This window comes from Brachyistius frenatus, unplaced genomic scaffold (assembly GCF_029030835.1).
Source record: "Brachyistius frenatus isolate BFR_SWC_R1_liver_20210118 unplaced genomic scaffold, ASM2903083v1 Contig_51, whole genome shotgun sequence".
NCBI lineage: Eukaryota > Metazoa > Chordata > Actinopteri > Embiotocidae > Brachyistius > Brachyistius frenatus.
The window spans coordinates 1,015,163-1,037,446 of record NW_027210650.1 but is presented as its reverse complement, the minus strand read 5'-3'; the positions used below and the strand labels follow the sequence as shown (position 1 = coordinate 1,037,446).

The 22,284-nt window shown below is 43.9% G+C and overlaps 3 protein-coding genes across 5 annotated transcripts in view; 1 reads left to right on the top strand and 2 right to left on the bottom strand.

The window, feature by feature from the left end:
- The window catches only part of myo1d (myosin 1D), a 200,672-nt gene that overhangs the window by 100,052 nt on the left and 78,336 nt on the right, over positions 1 to 22,284 (bottom strand). Inside the window, exon 22 of one of the 2 annotated variants that reach the window (XR_011311148.1) lies at positions 16,208 to 19,749. Coding sequence is in view for 1 of the 2 variants with exons in the window: in XM_069704592.1 (XP_069560693.1) it covers positions 19,593 to 19,749 (157 nt within the window). In the remaining variant the exon portion in view is untranslated. Of the gene's footprint in view, positions 1 to 15,556; positions 19,750 to 22,284 lie in introns of those variants that run through there. The other variant, XM_069704592.1, reaches the window with a different exon arrangement.
- Positions 465 to 8,073, bottom strand: psmd11b (proteasome 26S subunit, non-ATPase 11b). The gene is made up of 13 exons (XM_069704586.1): positions 7,974 to 8,073; positions 6,338 to 6,439; positions 6,012 to 6,208; positions 4,448 to 4,505; positions 4,108 to 4,302; positions 3,479 to 3,623; positions 3,305 to 3,369; positions 2,948 to 3,006; positions 2,547 to 2,672; positions 2,120 to 2,155; positions 1,969 to 2,020; positions 1,686 to 1,828; positions 465 to 1,568 (listed from the first exon to the last, which is right to left on the bottom strand). The coding sequence occupies exons 1-12, from the start codon at positions 8,062 to 8,064 to the stop codon at positions 1,686 to 1,688; spliced, it is 1,269 nt and encodes a 422-aa protein (XP_069560687.1). The 5' UTR covers positions 8,065 to 8,073; the 3' UTR covers positions 465 to 1,568.
- Positions 8,896 to 14,890, top strand: cdk5r1b (cyclin dependent kinase 5, regulatory subunit 1b (p35)). 2 transcript variants are annotated; one of them, XM_069704606.1, is made up of 2 exons: positions 8,896 to 9,289; positions 10,555 to 14,890. In XM_069704606.1, exon 2 carries the CDS (start codon positions 10,765 to 10,767, stop codon positions 11,671 to 11,673), a length of 909 nt encoding a protein of 302 aa, XP_069560707.1. In that variant the 5' UTR covers positions 8,896 to 9,289; positions 10,555 to 10,764; the 3' UTR covers positions 11,674 to 14,890. The 2 variants fall into 2 exon arrangements, with proteins under 2 accessions (XP_069560707.1, XP_069560706.1); XM_069704605.1 differs by having other exon boundaries at positions 10,552 to 14,890.

Genomic DNA, 22,284 nt, shown 5'->3' with positions numbered 1-22,284 from the left:
ATTCAGCAATTTCTGCAATTAAAACCACAACAGCTTTCACTACAAGTAAAACTAAACTGTGTAAAGGAATAAAAGTTCTCTTTCTCTCGCTATTATTTTATATTATTATTATTATTATATGCCCATTGATGTGAGGTTACTAAATGTAGTTACAGATAGCAGCAGCAGGAAGAGACTCTCTTCTGTAGCATGTAGTTCAACATCTGTAACATGTAGTTCAACATCTGTACCTCTGTGGACAAATTTTACAAATCATGTGTGGCTGCCTAAACACCTCACATGCTTCCTCCTGACTAATCTATATATTCTCTAGGTCGCACTACCATCCTTAAATGCCTTTCATGGATACTTCAGCAACATGAAAAACATCGGTCTAACCTGCTTAGTGGACAGTTTTCAGACCAAACAACCGTCAGCAATTTTTTTTTTTTTTTTTTTTTTTGCAAGACACGAGACGAAACTCCTTAAAATACAAAATATTTATTTTTTTGAAAATGTCTTTTGTAAGAGAAAAAACAAAAACCAAGAACGAAAAAAAAAATCAAAACCAAATCAAAACCATACAAATTGTTTGGTTACTAGCATACCACACTAGTGCTAGGAACTAACAATGGAGAATTGTTCACTCAGGATAACTCACAGACGCTCGGAGGCAATGAATACATCTCCACCTCGACCCTGCGGATTCGCAATGCGCCCAAAAACGCTGAGGCAAACTGAAGCGCCGAACAAGTGGCACTAGTGGTGAAATGGCATCCTGTCTGTTCTATAAACTTAACAATAGCAGGAGGGGCAGACATGTGGCAAACATCTGATTTTTCTTTTCTTTTTTTTCTTTTCTTTTTTTAAACAGAAACACAAAAAACCAAAAAACAAATAAAGTGAGTTTAATACATTTCTGAAATACAGTGGGGACTTCAACTGTTGGCATTGATATGGTGAGGAGGGTGGCGGGGTGAGAAAAAAAAAAAAAGAGCTAGAGGGAGCTCTTGGACCAAAATTTTGCATCCCGACCTTCCAAAAACTGAACCGTGTGCTTCTGAAAGATATGAACGAGGAGGAGGAGGACGAGGAGGAGGAGGAGAAGGAGGAGGAGGAGGACGAAGCCTCGTTTCTGCAGGCGTGGGCGGCGGCGGAGCCCCGAGGCCACGGAGGTCGATCCTTTTGAGGTTTTTGTAGTGGAGTCAGCTTAAAAGGCTCTGGTAGGGCCCAACTTTACTGCAGATATAAACATCTATGTATTCCTAAACCTTTTTTCATCTGTTTATTGTGGTTGTACAATATTCCCTGATGGCCTGATTTGGCCGCTGAGTGTTACACAGAATCCTGAAGAGATATCAAAATCAAAGACGAAAAAAAAAAAAAGAAAAACGAAAAAGAGAGAAGTGATGAAATTGTCCTTTGAGGAGGGGGGGAGGGAGGGGAGTTTGATTAGGGTGGGGGGGGAGGGGAGGGGAGGTGGATCCTGTTTGTGGGACTTTCCGTTTCTCTCCCGTGTCCCCCGTCTTTAAAATGTTACACACGCTGGTCAAACACACACAGTTCCTCCATCTCATCGCCGTGGCGATCTGAATGGCGGAAAAAACAAAACACAACAGAAACATTCAGAGGAGGCGAGGGAGGAAGGACGAGCGCGAATTCGTGTCACCTCTATTTATTTATTTATTTTTTAACGATGCCCTCACCTATGTCAGCTTCTTGGCTTTGTTGTAAAGCGAGTCCACGACTTTGCTCATGTTCTGAATAGTTTCCAAGGCTGCTTCGTACGTTTTGTCCACAGGCGGCTCTTCGAATATGATCAAAACACCTTCACCCTGGTCGAGGATTCCTGGAGCCGTGTTATTAAAACAAACAAACAAACAAACAAAAAAAAAAAACACATCATGGCACACAGAAGAGCGATTCTCTGCCTGTGAAGTTAATATATGTGAGTTTTTTTTTTTAATCTGAAGAAGCATTTCCTATTACCGTGAAACTTTTCATCCAGAATCATCTGTGATAATTTCCTCTCAACATCGCCCTGCAAGCAATAAACAAGAAAAATAAATCAATCAAAAAGCCTTTCGAAATTACAGATGACAATGATTTTAACTGAAAACAAAAATGCTACAACACGTACCTTTGATAGTTTCATTAGACCTGATATGTGTTCTATCTGAATGCAGAAGGAAAGTCCGATTAAATACAAGTTTATTCATTTAATTTCTTTATTAAAATGATGAGGAACAACAACAACAGTCGTAAACACTGAGGTCAAGCTGGAGTACGGAAAGAATGTCGCCGCGGAGACAGACTGATTAAAATAAAGCCTCAATACATTATTGCAGAAATATTATCAATAGCTGCTCAGAGATAACTTATGAATGTGGGATATCATATTTATATACTGTGGTAACAGCTCCATTTTAAGATATCCAGCCTTATGACAGAGTCTGTTCAAGGTTATAAGAAAATAAAGACAATATTGAGGTACATGAAAATATAAAAAGTCAGAATCTGCTTTATTTGTCTTAATGTGGAGTTTCCTTTCTAACGCTGGTTCTTACTTGTACTCTGGAAAAGGGTTCAATGACTCGGATGAGGTTCTGTTCCAGCAGGTTGTCGTACAGCTTGGCCAGGTGAGTGTTGATGATGGGATCGTCCCTCAGCTCGGCTCTGTACTCCGTGAGGGCCTGAAGACACAAAGCACGGACTTAAAAAAGAAAAGAAAAACTCAAACAGCGAGGCAACACGTCTGCAGGCTTCCTGCACAGCTTCATCAAAATGTGCAATAAATTGTGAGAACGTTTTGGCTGTTAAAATGATCTGCAGGTATTTTCAGATGCTTCAAAGTGAAAGCGAAGGAGCAAAAGTTGATCAGTGCGTCGCCTTGCTGACGGCAGGAGCAGCAGCTGAACAGAAGAAAAGAAGGGAAGTTTGTTTGATTGTTATCAGAAAGGATTCTCACCTTTTCAAAGTCTGCTAATGATCTGTTCTTGCTGGCCTGGGCGACACATTTCAGTGCATCTGTCTGAACGGATGAAGAGGAAAAAAATACAATTTTAGCCAAATGACATCATTTACAAGAGAAGAAACGTCTAAAAGTTTCAGGGAAGGTTATTTTATTTGGAAACAAACAGATTTCTTTTTTTTTTTTATAGGAGTTTCAAAACTTTGATTTAAATTTAAAAAAAACGCTCACAAATCCCGAGTACTACATTTGACAATTCAACAAAAACAGATTTTCTGTGTTTATAAATGCACGTAACGATGAAAACACTCAGGAACTACCAATCATCTGCTGCAGGTACAAAGTGACGGGTACTCGCCTGTCGGCCGGCGTGTCGCAGCCCCAGTTTACCGCTGATCAGGGATTGGACCTCCTCTGGTCTGAAAGAGGAACGCAAAGAGATACGTGATCAGATCAAGAGTTACCGCGCGGTCGCCAGGACAACGGTGCCGCGTGGGCACGACGGAAAGTTCGAAACGCCGCACTCACAGGTTGAGCACGATTTTGCACAGGAGCATGTATTTGAGCGCCGTGATGGCTCTGGGACTGTCGATGGAGTCGTAACCCTCGAACGCCTCGAAGAAGTAGGAGTAGGCCGTCTTCCAGTCCTTCTCCTCCGCGGCGTGGATGATCCCTGGGACACGGACGGGATGGTTACCGTTCATGAGCAAAACTAAACCGCCTCATTACTAACAATAAGTGTGCGACTTGGAGACATTTATCAGCGTAAAATTATCCGAGTCACTAAAGAGAACTTGAAATTGAATTTCTTTCATGCAATTTGATACCTTAGATTAATTATAATGTTTAAAATATAACATTTCTAACTTGATTAAAGGTTAAACTTCCTCATGGATCACATGACTTCAAATGTTTTTTTTGAGACTCTAAAACCATCAAATTGTTGTTCAGTTTCACATCGGATTCATTAAGAAATCGGCCGTTTAGAAATGCAACAGTCACACTTTTTTAGCTTTAGGATAGAGTAGTAGGGGGTTAAGGATGGGCTGCGATGGCCGACAGTCCTCACGATGAAGCAGGCGGACTTCCAGGTAACGCGCTCAATAAAATCACTTCAGAAGCGACGGCGCAAAAAAACAAAAAAAAACCCGTCTGACCTGACTGCATGTCCAGCGCCGCCTGGAGCTTCGGAGGACAGTAGATGGCGTTGGCGGTGGTTCTGGCGGAGGTGAGGGCTGCGCGGGCCTTGGGCAGGTTGCTCAGAGCGTGGTACGTCTTGCTTTCCAGCAGCTGCACCTCCACCAGCAGAGCTTTGTCATCCATCTTTTTCAGCTCCTGGAGCAGCTGGGTGCCTGAAGGGAGAAGAGAGAGCGAACTCGGTGGTAACTGTCGGGATGACTTCGTACGTGACTATCGACGCTTGCCTTTGTGAAGTTTCTGATACAGCAGGATGGATTTGGCCGTTTAAGGAAATAAAAGTCTCGACTAAGAACTCACCAAGAGCCAAGGCCTCCTGGTATCTTTTGGTGTCAAAGTAGAGGGAGATCAGTCGGGCCTGAAAGAAGAGAAAGTGTTCCAGGAAATGAAGGAGCTGGAGCTATAATAATAATAATAATAATATAATAATAATAATAATATAGAAATGTTGACCAAAAAGAAGAACAAATTAAGAAATATTGTGGAAATGTGATTAATAAATGATCCACAAAAAAAAAGGTCTGTTTATATTCCCGACAATATGGTGAAGTTGAGTCAGCGGATGCAGGTGCATTACAGTCAGTGACACCTCTGATGGAGAATCACCGTTCGGCTCGTAACGTGATCTTTCGCAGTGTCAATCATGACCGAGCAACGCATGGAAAATAACAAGGCGTTGCAACGCCTCGACCTATTTCTCTGAATATTACGCTGCATTCCAGCTCCTTCATTTCCTAGAAGAACTTTTAGCAGCGCATGACAGACACTAACGCATCCGAGAGATGAATCACTTTACTTGAAATAAAGCGTCGAGAAGCTTAAAAGTCTGTTTTTAGCACGAAGTGCATGAATCGAAGCTGCTGGTGCACTCGCAGTATCGTTAGCGTCTGTGTGGAGGAGCCCTTCTTCTCAGCTGTCACTCAAACATGGTGCCACAGTGTCTTGACATAGTTTTCAGAGTTAAGACACAAAACCCTTGTTGAGCCTGTAGTTTGTAATTCAGCCAAACGCTCCAGATACTCCTGGCTGCAAGTGTGAAGCTGCTGCCGCCCCCCCACTGTTTGGCCTGAAAGCCCAGTTTGGACGTTCAGCAGGGTGACGTCAGCACACATGGCAGCGTGCAGCCGAGCTGTTGGCACCTCGGCCGAAGGGTACAACTTGATTTTACGGCGTTCATCGGGTTTCCTGTCATAATTCGGTTTAAACGCCACGATAGAAGTGTTGCATATCCACTGACAACCGAATGCTGCAAAATCATCTGTCTGAAATAACAGCGTCTCCCACTCCTCCGGTCAGAACAAGTTAAATCTGATCCCTCCCACGGCTTCTATTTATGTTTGTGAATATCAATTCTTTTTCCACTATCAGTCCTAAAACTGCGTTGCATGTCGGCTCTGAGTACGATTGGGCTGAGGGGACAAAAATATCTGCTGACGAGAGACGTAATCTATGAAAAATTAACAGTATCTTTGGGGTAAATTAAAAAAAAAAAAACAACTTTATACTCCTGGACAATCAGCAATCAAAGCATCAAGTGGAATGCAATAATTAATCTCTAATGGCACAAATATTGCTTTCCAAGTTGCTGAAGACAGCTTTGATTGGCAGGTGGTCTTTGCTGTCAAACTTGTCTCCAAAAAAATATCACAGCTGTTTATGTCTCTTCTCCTGTGGTTTCTTCCTCTTACAGTAAACGTGCTACTTCCGGTTGAAAGGTGATGAGACATACTCATATTTCAGTGTTTCTCTGAAATCACTCGTATCAAATCAGACGTGTGATATGTGATAAAAAGTTTTAAATAAAGTTACGGAGCGGGCTCGCACACGTTATACCGTTGCGATAGCCTAACGTAGACCTCCTCACCTCCAGAGCCTGTCGTAGGAAGGTCCTTTTTTCGGTCTTGGCCCACTCGATGCACTCGAGACACAGCTCGACCTCCTGCCCCGTCGCCGCCTCCATGTCGAGGAAGAGGTCGAGCAGGGAGCGGACGAGCCGGGCCGCCTTGGCCTTGCTGATGGAGATCAAGAAAGGCCTCACAAATTTCAGCAGCCCCCCGAGTTCTGGGGACGGAAAATATCTCGTTAATAGACACGAAAGTGAATGCGTTTAATGACACAACGCCACCCGGGAAGAAAAAAAAGGTTTCATTAACTGCAAAACAAAAATAGGCGTTAAATGAGCGACATCACCTGCCGCCTGTCCCGTCTTTGCCAGGAGTGTCCCGAGCTCCAGGATGCTCTGTTCTTTAACCCGGACAGCTTCCTCATCGTTCTCTTGAATATCTCTTCTCACTGTTGGAAACAGACATCCAGTTAATAGTAGAAAAAAAAAAAAAACAAGCTTTTAAACACCAACATTATGCAATTCAAATTTTTTTTATTTTTTTAAACTATGAGACCTATTAGACCTTGAGGCCTTATTTATTCTTTTGGTCTTAAATGGCTCCTAGGGCCTCCAATTAAGGATTATTTTTATTACAAATCAATCATATTGTTTAGTATCTCTACTAGTGCTGGATGACATCACTGTTTTTGAACAAATGCCTCGAAAGATCTTGCAGAGATGAAGATTAGTGCTTCACAAAATATCTACATAAGGAAATGTATGATAAATAATCATCAGTGAGGTGAATATAACGACTAAATGGGTACAAACAGCTAAAACAGCCTGGTGAGTGCAGAAAACGACATGACTGTAACACAACCAGGAAATGACAAGTTATGTCATATTATTATATAACAATAGTCATAATCTGACGATGTTTAGTCTCATAACACAATACCAACAAATATCCATAAATCTGTCAGAATAGTACCAAAAAAAAAAAAAGTCAATCACATTTTCCTAAAGGCCAAATTATTCTCTTCTATTTACTTATTTTTAACTCTATTTGTGTTTAATTTTATATATGTTCTTATAAGATCTTGCTGTAAGTCACTTTGAGCTGCATTTATTGTATGAAAGGTGCTATACAAATAAAGTTTATTATTATTATCATCATTATTATTCAATTTACTTATTCTGTAAGACAAAAATCTGTCCAAAATCCAAAAACACGTCTTCAATTTATCTGTTAAAACTGAGAAGTGGCTCGAAGAAGTTTGGCTTTCTGAACCGAGACGTCATCATTTTCACGACAGATCAAACACATCCAACCAATTAATCATCTCGTTGACGATGTCAAAGTCGTAAGGTCAGAGTCAACAGGACACGAGGGACACGAGGGACAAGAGGGACAAGTTGACAGCTGGTGTGACAAGGCAGTTTAAAGTCAGCTGTTCACGGCGGCAGTAACGGATCAAACGCACACAAATACACTTCGAACAATCGTAAATAAATGTCAGCCGTAATCATAACATAATCAGCGGGTGTTTTGTTTTGTTGTTGTTGTTGTTGTTGTTGTTTTTCTTTCCCCACCGTGATGGGGGAGAAGCTTGTGACAACAGGCTAAAGTCGTTAGCCGCGACGGGAATCACGCTAACAACGACCCGCTAACAGAAAGTGGAATCAGCGACGAGCACCGTAAAACAAACAAAAACAACAAACAAACAAACAAACAAACATTCCTGACAACTACTAACTGACACATTTCACACGCCAAAAAAAAAAAAAAAAAAAAAAAAAAAAAAAAGGGGGCCTTCGAGTTAGCGGAGATGCTAACGAGCTTAGCAGTGAGTCAGCACGGAGCACCGGCTCGGCTACAAAGCCGCTAGCCAGCATGCTAACCACCGACTGAGGAGAAGTCTTTACAGCGGGAGGAGGAGGGGGGAGGAGAGGGGGAGGAGAGGAGGAAGAGTCCGTCCAAACGCCAGTTTAAACACTCACCTATTGAATGGAGGATGTCGATAGAAGCGTTGCGATCCGTGCTGATGAGAGACTGAGCTCTCTGAAACTCAACCACTGCTGCAGCCGCCATCTTCCTTATTCAAATGCTGCTTGAATGAAAGTTACGTGTGTGGGGAGGAGCTACGTTACGTCAAGCGCGACATGCATGCTGGGATTTATTTGTAAAATAATTGGGAAATGTAGTTTTGTTTTTTTTGTTTTTTGTTTTTTTAAAGAAAAAGAAAAAAAGGTGGTCATCTGCTTCTCGCCACCCGTACAAATGTAATTATTTTATTTTTATAAATATATTTATATTTTTATAATATATAATTATTTTTAACACCTGAAATTGGACAAATTAAACAGTTGGATTTAGGACAAAGAAAAACTCACGTGTGAAATGTGAAAACTGAACTATATTCAAGAAGTTAAAAAAGTTGTTAAAAAAAAGGGGGTATCAATATAGAGCTATCAAAAGCACAAAAAAAAATGCATTTAATCTGCATGTGTGCTTATACTATGTCAGTTAAACTATATTGAAGTTAATCTGTCGTCTGTTGCCTATTCAGTGCGTCATTCTAGGTATTGGCTAAACTGAAATTTCCCTATTAAATTAGGCTATTTATTTCTTTAGGAATATGTAATTTTGTAAAAAAAAAAGAATCGTTTGGTCCAAAAGGTTATATTAACAACACTCGTAGTTGACTTTGTTCAATATTAAAATATGTAATTTCGTTTTTCTCCATGATGCAGTTTCTGAGAAACCAATGGCTGCCTCTGACTAAAGTGCTTCCAGATGACTGCTGTTGATTAGTTTAGGCTGCAGCTATAGGAATCCTCTCGGGAGTTCGCCGGGTTTCGGATTTACATTGCCGGAGTGGCTGAAGGCGGAGTTAGTTGTTCGCCGGTAGAAAACAGCACCGCGCGCAGAGAGCGCAGAGCGGCGCCCCACCACCACCTTTGCGTCAACCGTCCTCGCGCAGTCAATGACACAACACAACATCAGCCCTCGCAGCATCCGCATCTCACGGCCAAGAGAGGACCAGGAGCACATCTTCATCCGAGCATCCATTCCACAACTGCCTCCCATCGTCTGCGCACCGCCGACACCGAGGCGTGTTTCATCCACGGCTTGCTTCTTCCTCCTCTTCTTCTTCTTTTTTTGGGGGGCCTCGACTCGGATTATTTTCTTTGTTGCATTGATATTCTCCGGGATGGTTTCGTGTTTTATTCGCGCCTTATAAGGAAACGAGAGACTCGAGACTCGGTGCACCACCTTCACAGCGCAATTATTTTCTCATTGAGCTGGAGATCTGGTGAGTTTGTTTTGATTCTGGCACATATCGGTGCTAAAAAGGTGCGTTTTTTTTTTTTGTTTGTTTTTTTGATAGGCTTGTACAGATTCGTTATATTTGATAAAAAAGTAATACGCAGCAATTTCTAATTAGGAAAACGTGATGCTAAATCGAATGGTATGTGGATATGAAGCTGAGGACAGCGACATATTGTGACATTTTATCGGACAGTGCGGGGAAAGATGAGGATTTATTCTTCATTTTTTTGAGCCACCGCCTATCACGGCCAGCATCCTCGTTTCGTTTTCGACGCAGCGCTCAGCTTCAGCACCATGGAGAGCACTCGATGGACACAAAGTCCTCATCGCAGCGAGGAGGACAATAAACAATAAATCCGGTTTTATTTCAGCCCGTTGAAGTCACGGTCAAAGCTGATGTTTTGGTATTTCATGAAGCGGAGGGATCAGATTGATAAGGCGGTGATGGAATGAAGGATCGAGCAGCCTGGATCCTGCGCAAGCGAGCAAAAGTCGATCTATCGACTGTCTCTCATAGGTGCTGCAGAGAGAGAGAGAGAGAGAGAGAGAGAGAGAGAGAGTAAAATATGTCGTGCAGTGAAGTAATCATTCAACTCTTTTGTTGATTTGATTTCCACGCAGATAAATTGCGTGACCTTGGGTTTGTGCTTTAACGTGCTGAATCCTATTTGCATGCACGGCGACCTTCACCTGTTATTATGGTGTTTACGTTTCTGTCTTCCATTTTAGCGAGAGGGGTGGGCGCGTGCTTCCATCTGATTCGTCGGGCCAATGCCTGTAAAATATGAATCTCACTTTAGAAGACGTTTATGGATTAACCACAGGACTAATTTTCAGTGCAGCTCAATTCCGTCCATATTTTTATATTAAAATGTTTCATGCAGCTCTGCAGATGAATATGAGCTCTATAGCAGTTGTGTGGATGATTCACCTGATTATTACCTCCATCATTTGCAGCAAAGGGGGATCCACACTGTTTGACTTAATTAATATGAGCTAGCAGCTGATCCATTCCACCACTTACCAAGTCAAATCAATAATCCTGAGCAATTGTCAGATAAAGCACTCGGCCACACATCCATGAGAGCAGATAACTGGGATATTATCTGACACGAGCTGAATAATTAGAGCTCTGCTATGAGACAGAAAAGAACAGTGTGCTGTTGGTAAATATCAATGGATAATTTAAACGTTATCGATCCTTCCCCAATTATTTTTCTGATTTTTGATCTTTTCTGCTTTCAGCAGCGGCTATCCTGAGAGCTGAAAGCCAGCAGACACAGCTCCAGTCGGGGTGATTCTTTACAGGACGATCTCCAACGCTGTCGATGCCCAGCGGCAGTCTGTAGCCCGGGACTCCCAGAAGCATCGAGGCTCTGAGACCCTCAGGATCTCCCCCGGCAGACGCTCCTCTCACCCAGTGCGGCTGAAGCCCCTGGACGCCTCCCCACAGTTACCATGGGAACCGTGCTGTCTTTGTCACCTAGCTACCGAAAGGCGGCCCTCTTCGAGGATGGCCCGGCCACCGTGGGCCACTACACGGCCGTCCAGAACAGCAAGAACGCCAAAGACAAGAACCTGAAGCGCCACTCGCTCATCAACGTGCTCCCGTGGAAGCGGATCGTAGCGGTGTCGGCCAAGAAGAAAGGCTCCAAGAAGGTGCAGCCCAACGGCACCTACCAGAACAATGTCAGCCACCTGAACAACGAGAACCTGAAGAAGTCGCAGTCCTGCGCCAACCTGTCCACCTTCACCCAGGACCAGAGCACTCCGGCTCTCACCAAGAGCTCCAACAACACAGTGTCTTCGGTGAAGAAGGCCCCGCTGACCAACTCCAATGTGGCCCCCGGCACCCCGAAGAGAGTGATAGTCCAGGCCTCCACCAGCGAGCTGCTGCGCTGCCTGGGCGAGTTTCTGTGCCGGCGTTGCTACCGGCTCAAACACCTGTCCCCCACCGACCCGGTGCTGTGGCTGCGCAGCGTGGACCGCTCCCTGCTGCTGCAGGGCTGGCAGGACCAGGGATTCATCACCCCCGCCAACGTGGTCTTCGTCTACATGCTGTGCCGCGACGTGGTCTCCTCCGAGGTGGCCACGGAGCACGAGCTGCAGGCCGTGTTGCTCACCTGCCTCTACCTGTCTTACTCCTACATGGGCAACGAGATCTCCTACCCGCTCAAGCCTTTCCTGGTGGAGAGCTCCAAGGAGACCTTCTGGGACCGCTGCCTGTCCATCATCAACCTGATGAGCGCCAAGATGCTCCAGATCAACTCCGACCCGCACTACTTCACTCAGGTGTTCGCCGACCTGAAGAACGAGAGCCAGAAGGAGGAGGAGAGGAGCCGCCTGCTCATCGGCCTGGACCGGTGAGGGGATGCGGGGGGGGAGGGGAGGACTTGAGGGGTCAGGGGAGGTGGGGCATACTCCAGTCTGGCATTTGAAAGATTATTTGTCATGCTATTTATTTATTGTTGTCCAAACTGCAAGGAGACGACACCAATTAGGAAATGTTTGACATTTACAGCAACTTTGTATCAAGCAGGACTGAAATCAGTCAACTTTGGAGGGATGTTTTTTTTTTTTGTTTTTTTTTAAACGTTCCCATTATATCTGAGGGATAACAGCTACAATGGTCGCCAAAAATAGGGCACAGGGGTTTGAAAAGCAAGAGCGCTCTTTTTCTGCTTGAAATGATCAGGGCCAAAATTCTATTTTCGAACGAGCAAAGGATGGATTACCTGAAAACCCGAGAACGACAGACGGTTTTGTTTTTTTTGGTTTGTTTTTTGACAATGATATATAAAGAAAGAAAAATGCCAGACTTGGGTAAATCCTTTGCTACGATATAATATATCTATATGAAACACTGAAAATCATGAAAAATAAAGACTTCAGACAAAAAAAAAGACAAAAAGACAAAAAGAACGTTAGAAAAGGAAGCATTACATCTACAGCAATGAATGTGAACGGGACTGAAGGCTGCAGCAGCCGCCCGCTGACCTTCTGACTGTTTGACGATGTGATGTGCACTGCCTACTGCAGGAGGGTGAGGGCCATCGCCTGACTGGCTTTCTTCATGCATTACGGATGAGCAGGCATCCCCGGCTGCAAAACCCCCGGCTCTCTGGAACGGCATCACCCACGTTCCCCCTCCTCCCCCTCCCTCCATCCCTCCCTCCCTCCTCCATTAACACAGATACGACTGGACATTTTTTTGTTTTTTGTTTCGCTGCGATGCATATCTTGCCGTCTGACGACAGAACAGAAATGGGGGGGGTGATGGGGAGGGGGGTGCACATCAGTGCTGGATCCATATTTTTTTGGTGGGTTTTCTCTTTGTGGCTCCACAACAGGACTTATGGGATGGACAAGAAGCACTGCATTGTGGGACTTTTGATAAACAAAAGACGACAGCCGGTGGACGTATGGTCGATGACGTTGCGTGTGTTTGGAAAGACCTCCTTTATTTTCATCTAGAAAAAAAATTAAACCAGTTAATGGATGTTTTACTCCCCAGAGGTTTACACCTATTGGAGGCTTATTTATTGCTTTTCTGAAACAAGTTTTCTTTGATTTCTTTTTCTTTGGTTTCTCTTTTTTTTTACTTAGAAATGTAATGTTTTGCACGTGTGCCATGCGATTTTACAGAGTTTTTTCCGGGAGGGCAGGAGAGCAAATATTCCTTTTTCTTCTTTTTACTTGATTTGTAAACCAACTGCATCTGCATTAGAGAATGCTGTGAACAAAGTGACACTAGTTTATTTAGCTCTGCTTGCTAAAATAGGCTATTTGTTTACCAGGGAAAATTCTTTTTGTACTTTTTGTCGGTAGGTTGTGTTGCAACCACTTTGGAATGACGTTTTGATTTTATGCTCATGATTCAGCATAGAAAATGTTTAAAACAGTGCCATATCTTTGATGAAAATCCCACAGGTCTGAGAAAACTCCAATAATGTACTGTTTGTCGAGCTGTTGAATGATGAGGTGGATTTTCATCTACTAATAACTACTTACTGACACCTAATTTATTGCCATTCATGTATTTATTATTTAGGCACATTCAATGTAAAGGAAAGATCATGATGAGGGACTTTGTGAAGGGGAAGGACATGAAGAGGGGGGAGGGGGGTACAGCAGGTGTGCTTATCTTTGGTGGGAATGAAGATTGATCTGGTTTATGCAAATGAATGTTGCAGGGATCTATCGATGAATATCTAATTAAAGAACAGCCCTTAGATCAGAACCACTGTTAAATCTGACCGTCACCAATGAGACATCCTCAAGGACACCTCGACAGAAACGACACGTCGTCGACCTTTTACTTGAGAAAACTGCCCTGAAAACATCTTCTTTTCGCCACCGATCTGAATTCGAAGCCCGAAACCAGCTGTCCCACATATCAGCACCAGAAAGCACACACATTCTTCCAGGGGGATAAATTATTCAAACCACAATGACTCCTTCATCGTCACTGCGGAGAAGCACAGCGCAATCTTGAGGATAATCCATCAGCATCACCTCTGTGTAAATCAGCGTGAGGCGACATCACAAACAACCGTCTCGAGGCCGGAAGGGAGACGAGGAACGATCACGGTTTTAATTCAGAGAAACCAGCAGAGCAAACCGACACGCCTGCAGTGTGAAACCAAACAGCTGCAGCTTCTTAACTGTCTTCATGAAGACTTTAATTACAGGACGAGCTGCAGTACTTTCTCTCAGTATTGTATTGTATTTCCTGGTTTTCACAGGTGGTTTCTTTGCCGTGTTCCAGAAAAAAGGCTTCTGCCTCGTTTTAAAGTTGTTTCTCGAGAACGAAAGGCTTCTCTGCTGCCGTGTTTGTTTGTGCTGCGTCAGTCGCTCTGCTGTGGAGAGAAGGAGTTACAGACACTTTATTTTGGAGGGACCTCACCGGCACAACCAGGGAACACGCACTTCAGACGGGCTTTCTGCTCTGGCGAAAAAGAAAAGAAAAATGCAGGGCACTGGGATAAAAGGGCCTCAAACAGTTACCCCCAAATCTTTTTTCTCTCTGTCCACTCGCCCCGATTCACTCGAAATGTGCCATGTTTCTTCACTTGCATCATTGAGTAGTCGTTTGAGAAAAATACTTTCCGAAGCTTATAAAATATGAAAAAAGACTCAAGTGATAGTTAAAAGATTTCTGTCAAATTCTTTTCTGTATCTTGTTCCGTACTTTGTAGATAAAAAAATAAAAACGAAACAGTGATTAAAAACTTCAAAAAGAGAGGCATTCGAGGGCTGCATGTGTGTGTGAATGAACGAGTGAGTGTGAGTGTGTGTGTGTTTGTGTGTGGGTGGGTGGATGGCAGCATTTTATTTGTACAGAAGAATGTGTGACATGTTTTCTTATGAACAAGAAGCATAAACCAACCACACTGGTACTTGGACTTGGTTTTCCCATGGTGGGGGAGGGGGGCTGTTGAAGCTGTTCAATACTTCTTTTTTTGTTTTTTAAAAAGACAAAAAAGCTGTTGCTGTAATCTAAACTTTTTTTTGAGTTTGTTTCTTGCTTACTTTAATTTATTTTTGTACTGTGATGGAAAAATAAAATGCACTGATCGTTCAAGGTCGTCACCTTTTGTCTTTTTGTGCTTTAATGTCTCACATTTGTAAGAATGGGACAGATGTGAGGTAACAGTGACCTTTGACCCCCCGAAAATGGAATCAGTTCATCTGTGGAACCAAGTGATTGGTTGTGCCAAATTTGAAGAAAGTTCCTCAAGGTAATTCTGAGATATTGCGCTGACAAGATTGGGACAGATGTGAGGTCCCAGTGACCTTTGACCCCCAAAATCTAATCAGTGTAATCTAGGACCAAGTAATAGTCGAAGTCTGAAGTTGGTAATGAACCAGCGCTGCGTACCGGACGCTCCCTCAGATCAATGGAGGTTAACTCACTCCCTCACGTCACTCGGTCCGAGTCCGTCTCCGTCGCTGTCCTCGCAGAGCGGACCGAGGTCGTCCCACCCTCCGCAGCAGACGAGTGGATTACCAACCAACCCCCCGCTGAGGCACAGCTGACGACGGCTACTGACACACAGTGGCAGTGGGAAGTGGTGTTGTCATGCCGACTGCAGTTGTTTTTTTTAAAGCCGTCTCCACGTCACCCGGTGAAACAGCTGTTAGTGGGCGGATTAACGTTGAGCTCGTACCCGGCCACGACCACATCACGCCTCGGGGAACATCGGAGTCAACACAGCATCACATATCGGCTAATGACTTCCAACAGGTTTGAATCTGTTTATTGAAGCAAATAAATTGATTAATAAACTGATTAATGAAGTATTTTTCATTATGGAACATCATAGAATGCATTCGTACAGAATACACACAACAACAAAAAAACAACTATTACAGCATTTCCCTTTAGACTCATTCTGGATATTACAGTATATTTATGGAATGCAATAATGAAATATTACACAAATATGCAAAATATAAACTTAATATATATAAAATTAGGCACATACGGAATGAACGGTGCATACGTACAGGTTTCTGCTTAAAGCTACGGAGTACAGAATAAATTATGGAAAAAGAAAAACGGGCCCTTTGGCTGAAATGGACGGGCTTCATAAGAGACGTGAATGCGACAGAAACACTGAAACTACAGGAAATGTACTTCTCACTGTCTCATTGAATAAAACAGGAAAGGGAAGAACACAATGGCACGAATGTCCAAGTGTTAACATTCATTTTAGACATTCTTTTATACCCATTCATAAAAAGGGTAATTCGACCAAAGCAACTCGGTAAAGCTGAAAATCAATACAATGGAAAAGTAATAATCACTGATTGGGTTTGAACAGCGAAAACAAATCATTAAATGGATAAATCTGATGATAATCTACGTCTTTCTGATCCTCCCCCCCCCCAAAAAAACCCCTCAAAAATACCAGCATCAGGGTGAGCTGATGGCCGAGTGGTTCCGGTGGGCGCCGGACACCTTCACTGTCACTCCACTGCTCTCTTTCAACATATTTCCAGTCTGTCTCTACTGCATTTATTTAATACAGTCAAAAATAGAAAAAAAATAATCTTGTTTGTTCCACAATGTGTTTCCACAGACAGATCTATCTTTTTCTGCGATCCAACAGAGCTGCATTCGTCATCCAAAAACAAATAAAAAAAAAAGACATGAGTTGGCCACGTTGACGTACTAGATGACAACGTTCCTTCATTAACATGAACACGCACTCTGAGAAACTTAGGAGTTCAATCCAAATTCACTGTCCTGCTCTGAAAAGACTGTAGCACCGGAGTGTATTAATACGCAGCTGAAAATAGTTCCTAACAAAATCACTACTTACTTGTGTTTAAGTAACATTTGCTAGAAAACAAACAAGTGTCCAGCTGTTTTAGAAAAACTACACGTGATGTAAAAAATGAAACTCCATCTTTATTTTGAAGATGTCTGTTTTCAGAAGAAACCAAAGCCCTTTAAAAAAGTTCTTTGTGTGCTGCATGATATTTCTGTTATTGTTTGACACATCTTGTTTGCTGGTGAGCTTTTTAAAATATTTTTTTATTTGCACGCCTCTTTGGCCACAGGGCGGCTGAGGGTAAAAAACAAACATAAACACAAACAGGAAAACCTTCGGTGCCCCACAGGACGGCACAGTCAGCCGAGCCGGGCGACGAGCCAAGTGATTTGACAGTGGAAAAGGAAGGAGGGAGGGAGGGAGGAGAGGGAGTGGGGGGGGGGGGTCAGGGAGAGAGGAGGAAAGAAAAAAATCAGAGAAGTAGAGGAGAAGAGGCCAAGCGAGGCTTTGTTCACTGAGAAGTGACACAGAGTCCATCCTAATGATGAGGAGGAGAAGAGGAAGAGGAAGAGGAAGAGGAAGAGGAGAGGAGAGGAAGAGGAAGAGGAGAGGAGAGGAGAGGAGAGGAGAGGAGAGGAGAGGAGAGGAGAGGAGAGGAGAGGAGAGGAGAGGAGAGGAGAGGAGAGGAGAGGAGAGGAGAGGAGAGGAGAGGAGAGGAGAGGAGGCCCTGTGGGATAGAGAGCTGAAGAGCTGCAGTGTTACAGTCCACACACACACACACACACACACACACACACACACACACACACACACACACACACACACACACACACACACACACACACACACACACACACACACACACAGTCTATTGCTGCTACCAATGTCACTTCCCTTCATGCACACTACGAATGCACCAATTTCCGCCCCAAACAACCGTGTCCGTCTTCGTCCTATCGAGCAGCAGGACGAGGTCGTCCTGCAGAGCGCTGCGAGGTGGAACGCAGATTTACTTCCTCAAAAGGCCGCGGCGGTCGCAAACTAATTAAGATAAACGCCTCGTTGGCAGTTAAAGGACCGAGACGCTGTGTGCGAACCAGTTCACAGGAGAGCCTCGTCCTCTTCTCGTCCACTTTATTAGGCTACCGACCACCAGTCTTATTTTTGCACAACACATATCCTTAAAAAGAAGGAAAACTCCATCTGCTGATGAAGATTGTGCCACTTTATGGAAAGCTCCAGAACATCGCCTGAACTGACCTCCTGCGTGAGATTGTTTATCATCAACAGCCGGGATGAAGAATGAACTTTAAAACTCTCACTATAATTAGGTCATAAAACAAATTTAAACAAACAAGAAACAACAAAGATTTGACGCTTTGTGTACTCAATCTGTGGATATTAATATCACGGCTGGCCGAGGAGGAGCGTCTGCTGGCTCCACAACAAATGTCACTTTACAGCCATCTGTGTTTGCAAGTCAAGATTTGCTCTGCAGCTGAAAACCTCCACTGGAAGCTCCGTCTGATTCACTCTTATCGGATATTAATCTCCTGACCTTCTGCACAGCCATACATTTTTTATTTTTTTCTTGTGCAAATGTTGGCGAGAGCGAGAGCATACAGTTTAGCGCCAACACTCGGAGACGGAGTGAAAACTTTCCAGCTTGCGAGGAGACTCGGAGCGCTGATGATTTGATTGGTGTGATTTCCACACTTTGGAGGACTGTGATGGAATTCTTTTTTTTTTTTTTTTTTTTTTTGCGAGATAAGATGAAAATCAAGTCTGCAAATAGTCTGCTGTTAATAATAATAAAAAATAATTTAAAAAAAAGTGACAGGGACAGCAGTCTGATTAGAGACTTCACACTCGTCTGTCTGCGCTCCTTCAGCGTGGCCACCGGCCAGACTCTCCAGTCTCCAAGCCAAGAAGACGACACACACACACACACACACACACACACACACACACACACACACACACACACACACACACACACACACACACACACACACACACACACACACACACACACACACACACTCTTTCTCTGCGATGAAGGGGATGTTTGTCGAGTGGACGCCGATTTCAAAGAACTAAAGAACCACTACAAGTCGTCGCATAGAGAGTATAAGATTTAAATAAAAAGATCTGAAGGTGGAGCAGGTTGCAGTGTTCAGGAGGAAATGCTCAGCACGTCCCGCTCAACATCCTGCCACTAAAAACAAAAAGATCAAACATCCAATCACGTCTCCTGACTCGCTGCTCCCTCATGTGATCGTAAATGAACTAAAACTAAGACGCTGCAGCTGCTTCCGTTTACAACATTAGAATTCTTTAGAATATAAATTCCCCCAAAAAGTGTTTTCTTCCATTTTAAAGCAAACAGAACTAATCAAAGTCCTCCATTAACATCATTTGACTTCATTTTCTCACTTGTGATCTGGCTCCTGCTCACGGAGCGGCGAGGATTATAAATTCCTGCAAAGCCTTTTGATTTTTTTTTTTTTTTTTTAATTCCTATTACGCAACATCAGCTCGGTTCTGAGGACAGTTGCTGCGTAATCTCCTCTCACCTCGACTCACAATAATCAATCTGACAAAAAACAAAATATTGCACAAAGCAAATCAATTGAAATTTGGATATTAAAAAGAAAAAGAAAGAACACCACTTTGGTGGATAATCATGTTAGTGCATGTTTCTAAGTCTGTTGAACTAATAATGTTGTGCACATAGAAGTATTGTGCACTTAGTTTGTTTTTGTACTCAAATTATCTAGAAGTTACAAAACAAAATGTAAAATTTTGGCATAGTTTTGGAAATTGAGGATTCATTCACTCTGATCCCGCTGGCGCTGCTTTCTACATTTTGACACGTTATCAGCAGAAAACACAAGAAGTGACTCATCATCATCATCATCGTCGTGGTCGTCGTCGTGGTGACAGCCCCAGCCTGCTTTGAAATCAGCTGTCACTGTTTTTTTTTTTTTTGCCTTTGGCCCACTTTTAGTTGCCAGGAACGGCCAGGATGTAACCGGATCGGCTCTTGGTGAAGTCCGGCTGTGATTGGTTGATCTTGGGCTCGACAATGACCGTGCACTTCCTGCCGTTCATGCTGCACTGGATGGGACTGGCGATGTTCACCTGCAGCTTCCTCTTCTCGCTGCAGAGACACAAAAACAACAGAAAACATCAGGAAAATGAACATTTACGGCCATAATATAAGATCATTCACACACTCGTTCACTCCGATTACAGTCCTGACAGACGCAGCGCTTCCCTCAGTGGCTCCATCTTCTATTCACTCAGTTTATTGCACAGAAATAAAGTGTGAAGATCCATTAGTGACCAGAGTTTGAGTGTGAGAGCACGAGGGCCATAAATCATACTTACACTCACACACAGCATCATAATCTGGAAATAAAACGACAACAGCCCACTCACCACACACACACACACACACACACACACACACACACACACACACACACACACACACACACACACACACACACACACACACACACCTAAACACACTCTTATTTAATATACACGGTCACACACACATTGTTTTGGGGCCATAAATCTTGTTCTCATACACAAAACCGTACGTTCATACAAACACAATCATTCTCACTCGTGCATACCATCACATATATAATTATACCCTTTACTCAAATACTGTTGTGCATGATAATGTATGGAGAGAGAGGATAGGAAATATATCTACAAAAAACACACGCAGACGAGGATAAATACAGTCAAATATTCCACTAAATGAAAACCAGGATCAGTGAAGATAAACCGTATTTTTTTTTAATGAAAGTTCTGGAGTCTGTTAACGTCTCGGGAAGATTATTCCAGAGGGCCACTTCAAACACGCCTTTTTTTTAGTTTTGACCTCAGAAAGAGGATTACACCACAGGATTTATTTCAATTAGTATTTTACTTATATGGCACAAAACCACAACATCCGTCATGTCAGGTCAGTTTACACGTTAAGGTGGAGATCTTCCCGTGTCCACGGTCCACGTTGCGTCTCTCCGGCCTGCTGCTGCAGCTTCGACATTAAATCTCCGTCAGCCGAGAATCAAACAGCGGCCGGTCGAGGAGACGCTGCGGTGCACTCAAATTTCATCTTTTTATAGCTGAAGTGTCGGCAGACACGGTTACCAGCCTTTTCCATTCGGATTCAGCCGTCGAAAGGCTTCTGAATTATGTACATCAGTCTGTATTTATTACAATCGTAAACACAGTATTTTGTTGACATGCTGCACGCAGCGATTTAGATGCTATGTGGCACATTTTAATTTAAATAACGAATAAATAAATCCCTGGTGAGTTGAGGGACACTTCCTGTCTCACACATCCTATCAGGAGAGTCTACAATCTTCTCGCGTGTTTCCATGAGAACGTTCTGGAGATGCTCCGTACTACAGAGTACGATGGTTCGAGTGTGTGTGTGTGGGAGAGGATAATAGTGTAAGAGTTACGGTGCTGCATGTCCTGACACGACAGCAGAGAGAGAGAGAGAGTGTGTGTGTGTGTGTGTGTGTGTGTGTGTGTGTGTGTGTGTGTGTGTGTGTGTGTGTATACGTGCACACAGATTGGGGCCCAATTAAGATGGATAACAGCAGGAATGGTGCAGGAGTGCTGTTGAAGGAATGATCCATATGGTGCTGCTGGACTGGAGCGCAGCAGCCGATTGGCTCTTTAGTGCCTGTCACATCTCGTTAAGACCCCTTTTTTCTGGCTGAACGGCCGCTTCGCCTCGTTGGCTCTTCAACGGGATCGATGACGGGAAGCGGAGAGAGCGAGGATATAAAAAAAAAACCCCAAAAAATGGGATAAACTGCGAGGCCGGTGTGCGGGAGGAGAGAGGAGGTGATGTAAAATGTGAGGCGGGACACGAGAGGATGTAGATGAGATACATAAAACACGCATCTCGTTCTGTTCAGTCGCATTGACACACTTTCCTCGATGGCACGATTACTGTAAACAATTACTGTCGCCACGATCTGCGTCCTTGTGAATCTAAACTGGGACGATGACTCGTGAACACTTGTTGCACAACAACAGCAAGTCATAAACAAGCTCTCCCAGCTGCCCACGCTGCCCTCCTCTGCAGAGATGTGTGTGCAGCTCGCTCTCCATCTCAGTGGAAAAAAAAAAAAAAAGCTCCGGGTAAAGTGCTGATGCCGGTTTCCATGGCAACCAGCGCGAACCGAACGCCCCCATCTGTCATGGACGCCAGCCAGCCAACGGTGCCCGTTTTTGTGCGTCTTTCTCTCTCTCTTTCTCGCGCTCGTTACTTCTTCTTCCCGTTTCTCCTCGCTGCGTGCTGCTGCTGCCAGAGGGGGCGCTGCGCTGCGCTGCGCTGCGCTGCGCTGCGCTGCGCTGCGCTGCGCTGCGCTGCGCTGCGCTGCGCTGCGCTGCGCTGCGCTGCGCTGCGCTGCGCTGCGCTGCGCTGCGCTGCGCTGGAGCTCCTCGTGAAGGGCAAACAGGGTTACAGGCTCACACAAACAGAAACGCACGCTCACACACACTAAAATATAACACACCCCTTTTTGACACTTTCTCTGTTCCACCGGTGGCCAGAACTCGCTTCGGAATAAATCCCGTTCCAATAAAAAGCACTTCATCTCCGGTTGGAACGACGTGATCAGTCCCGGTGTAAAGGTCGCCGGCCGGCCGCTCC

What these genes read in the sequence shown, in the direction of transcription:
- psmd11b (XM_069704586.1), bottom strand. Translation starts at nt 8,064, where the DNA reads ATGGCGGCTGCAGCAGTGGTTGAGTTTCAGAGAGCTCAGTCTCTCATC. An exon ending in CGACATCCTCCATTCAATAG is followed by an intron (nt 6,440 to 7,973) that starts GTGAGTGTTTAA and finishes TGTTTCCAACAG; the next exon opens with TGAGAAGAGATATTCAAGAG. An exon ending in GGCGCTGGACATGCAGTCAG is followed by an intron (nt 3,624 to 4,107) that starts GTCAGACGGGTT and finishes TCCGTGTCCCAG; the next exon opens with GGATCATCCACGCCGCGGAG.
- cdk5r1b (XM_069704606.1), top strand. Translation starts at nt 10,765, where the DNA reads ATGGGAACCGTGCTGTCTTTGTCACCTAGCTACCGAAAGGCGGCCCTC.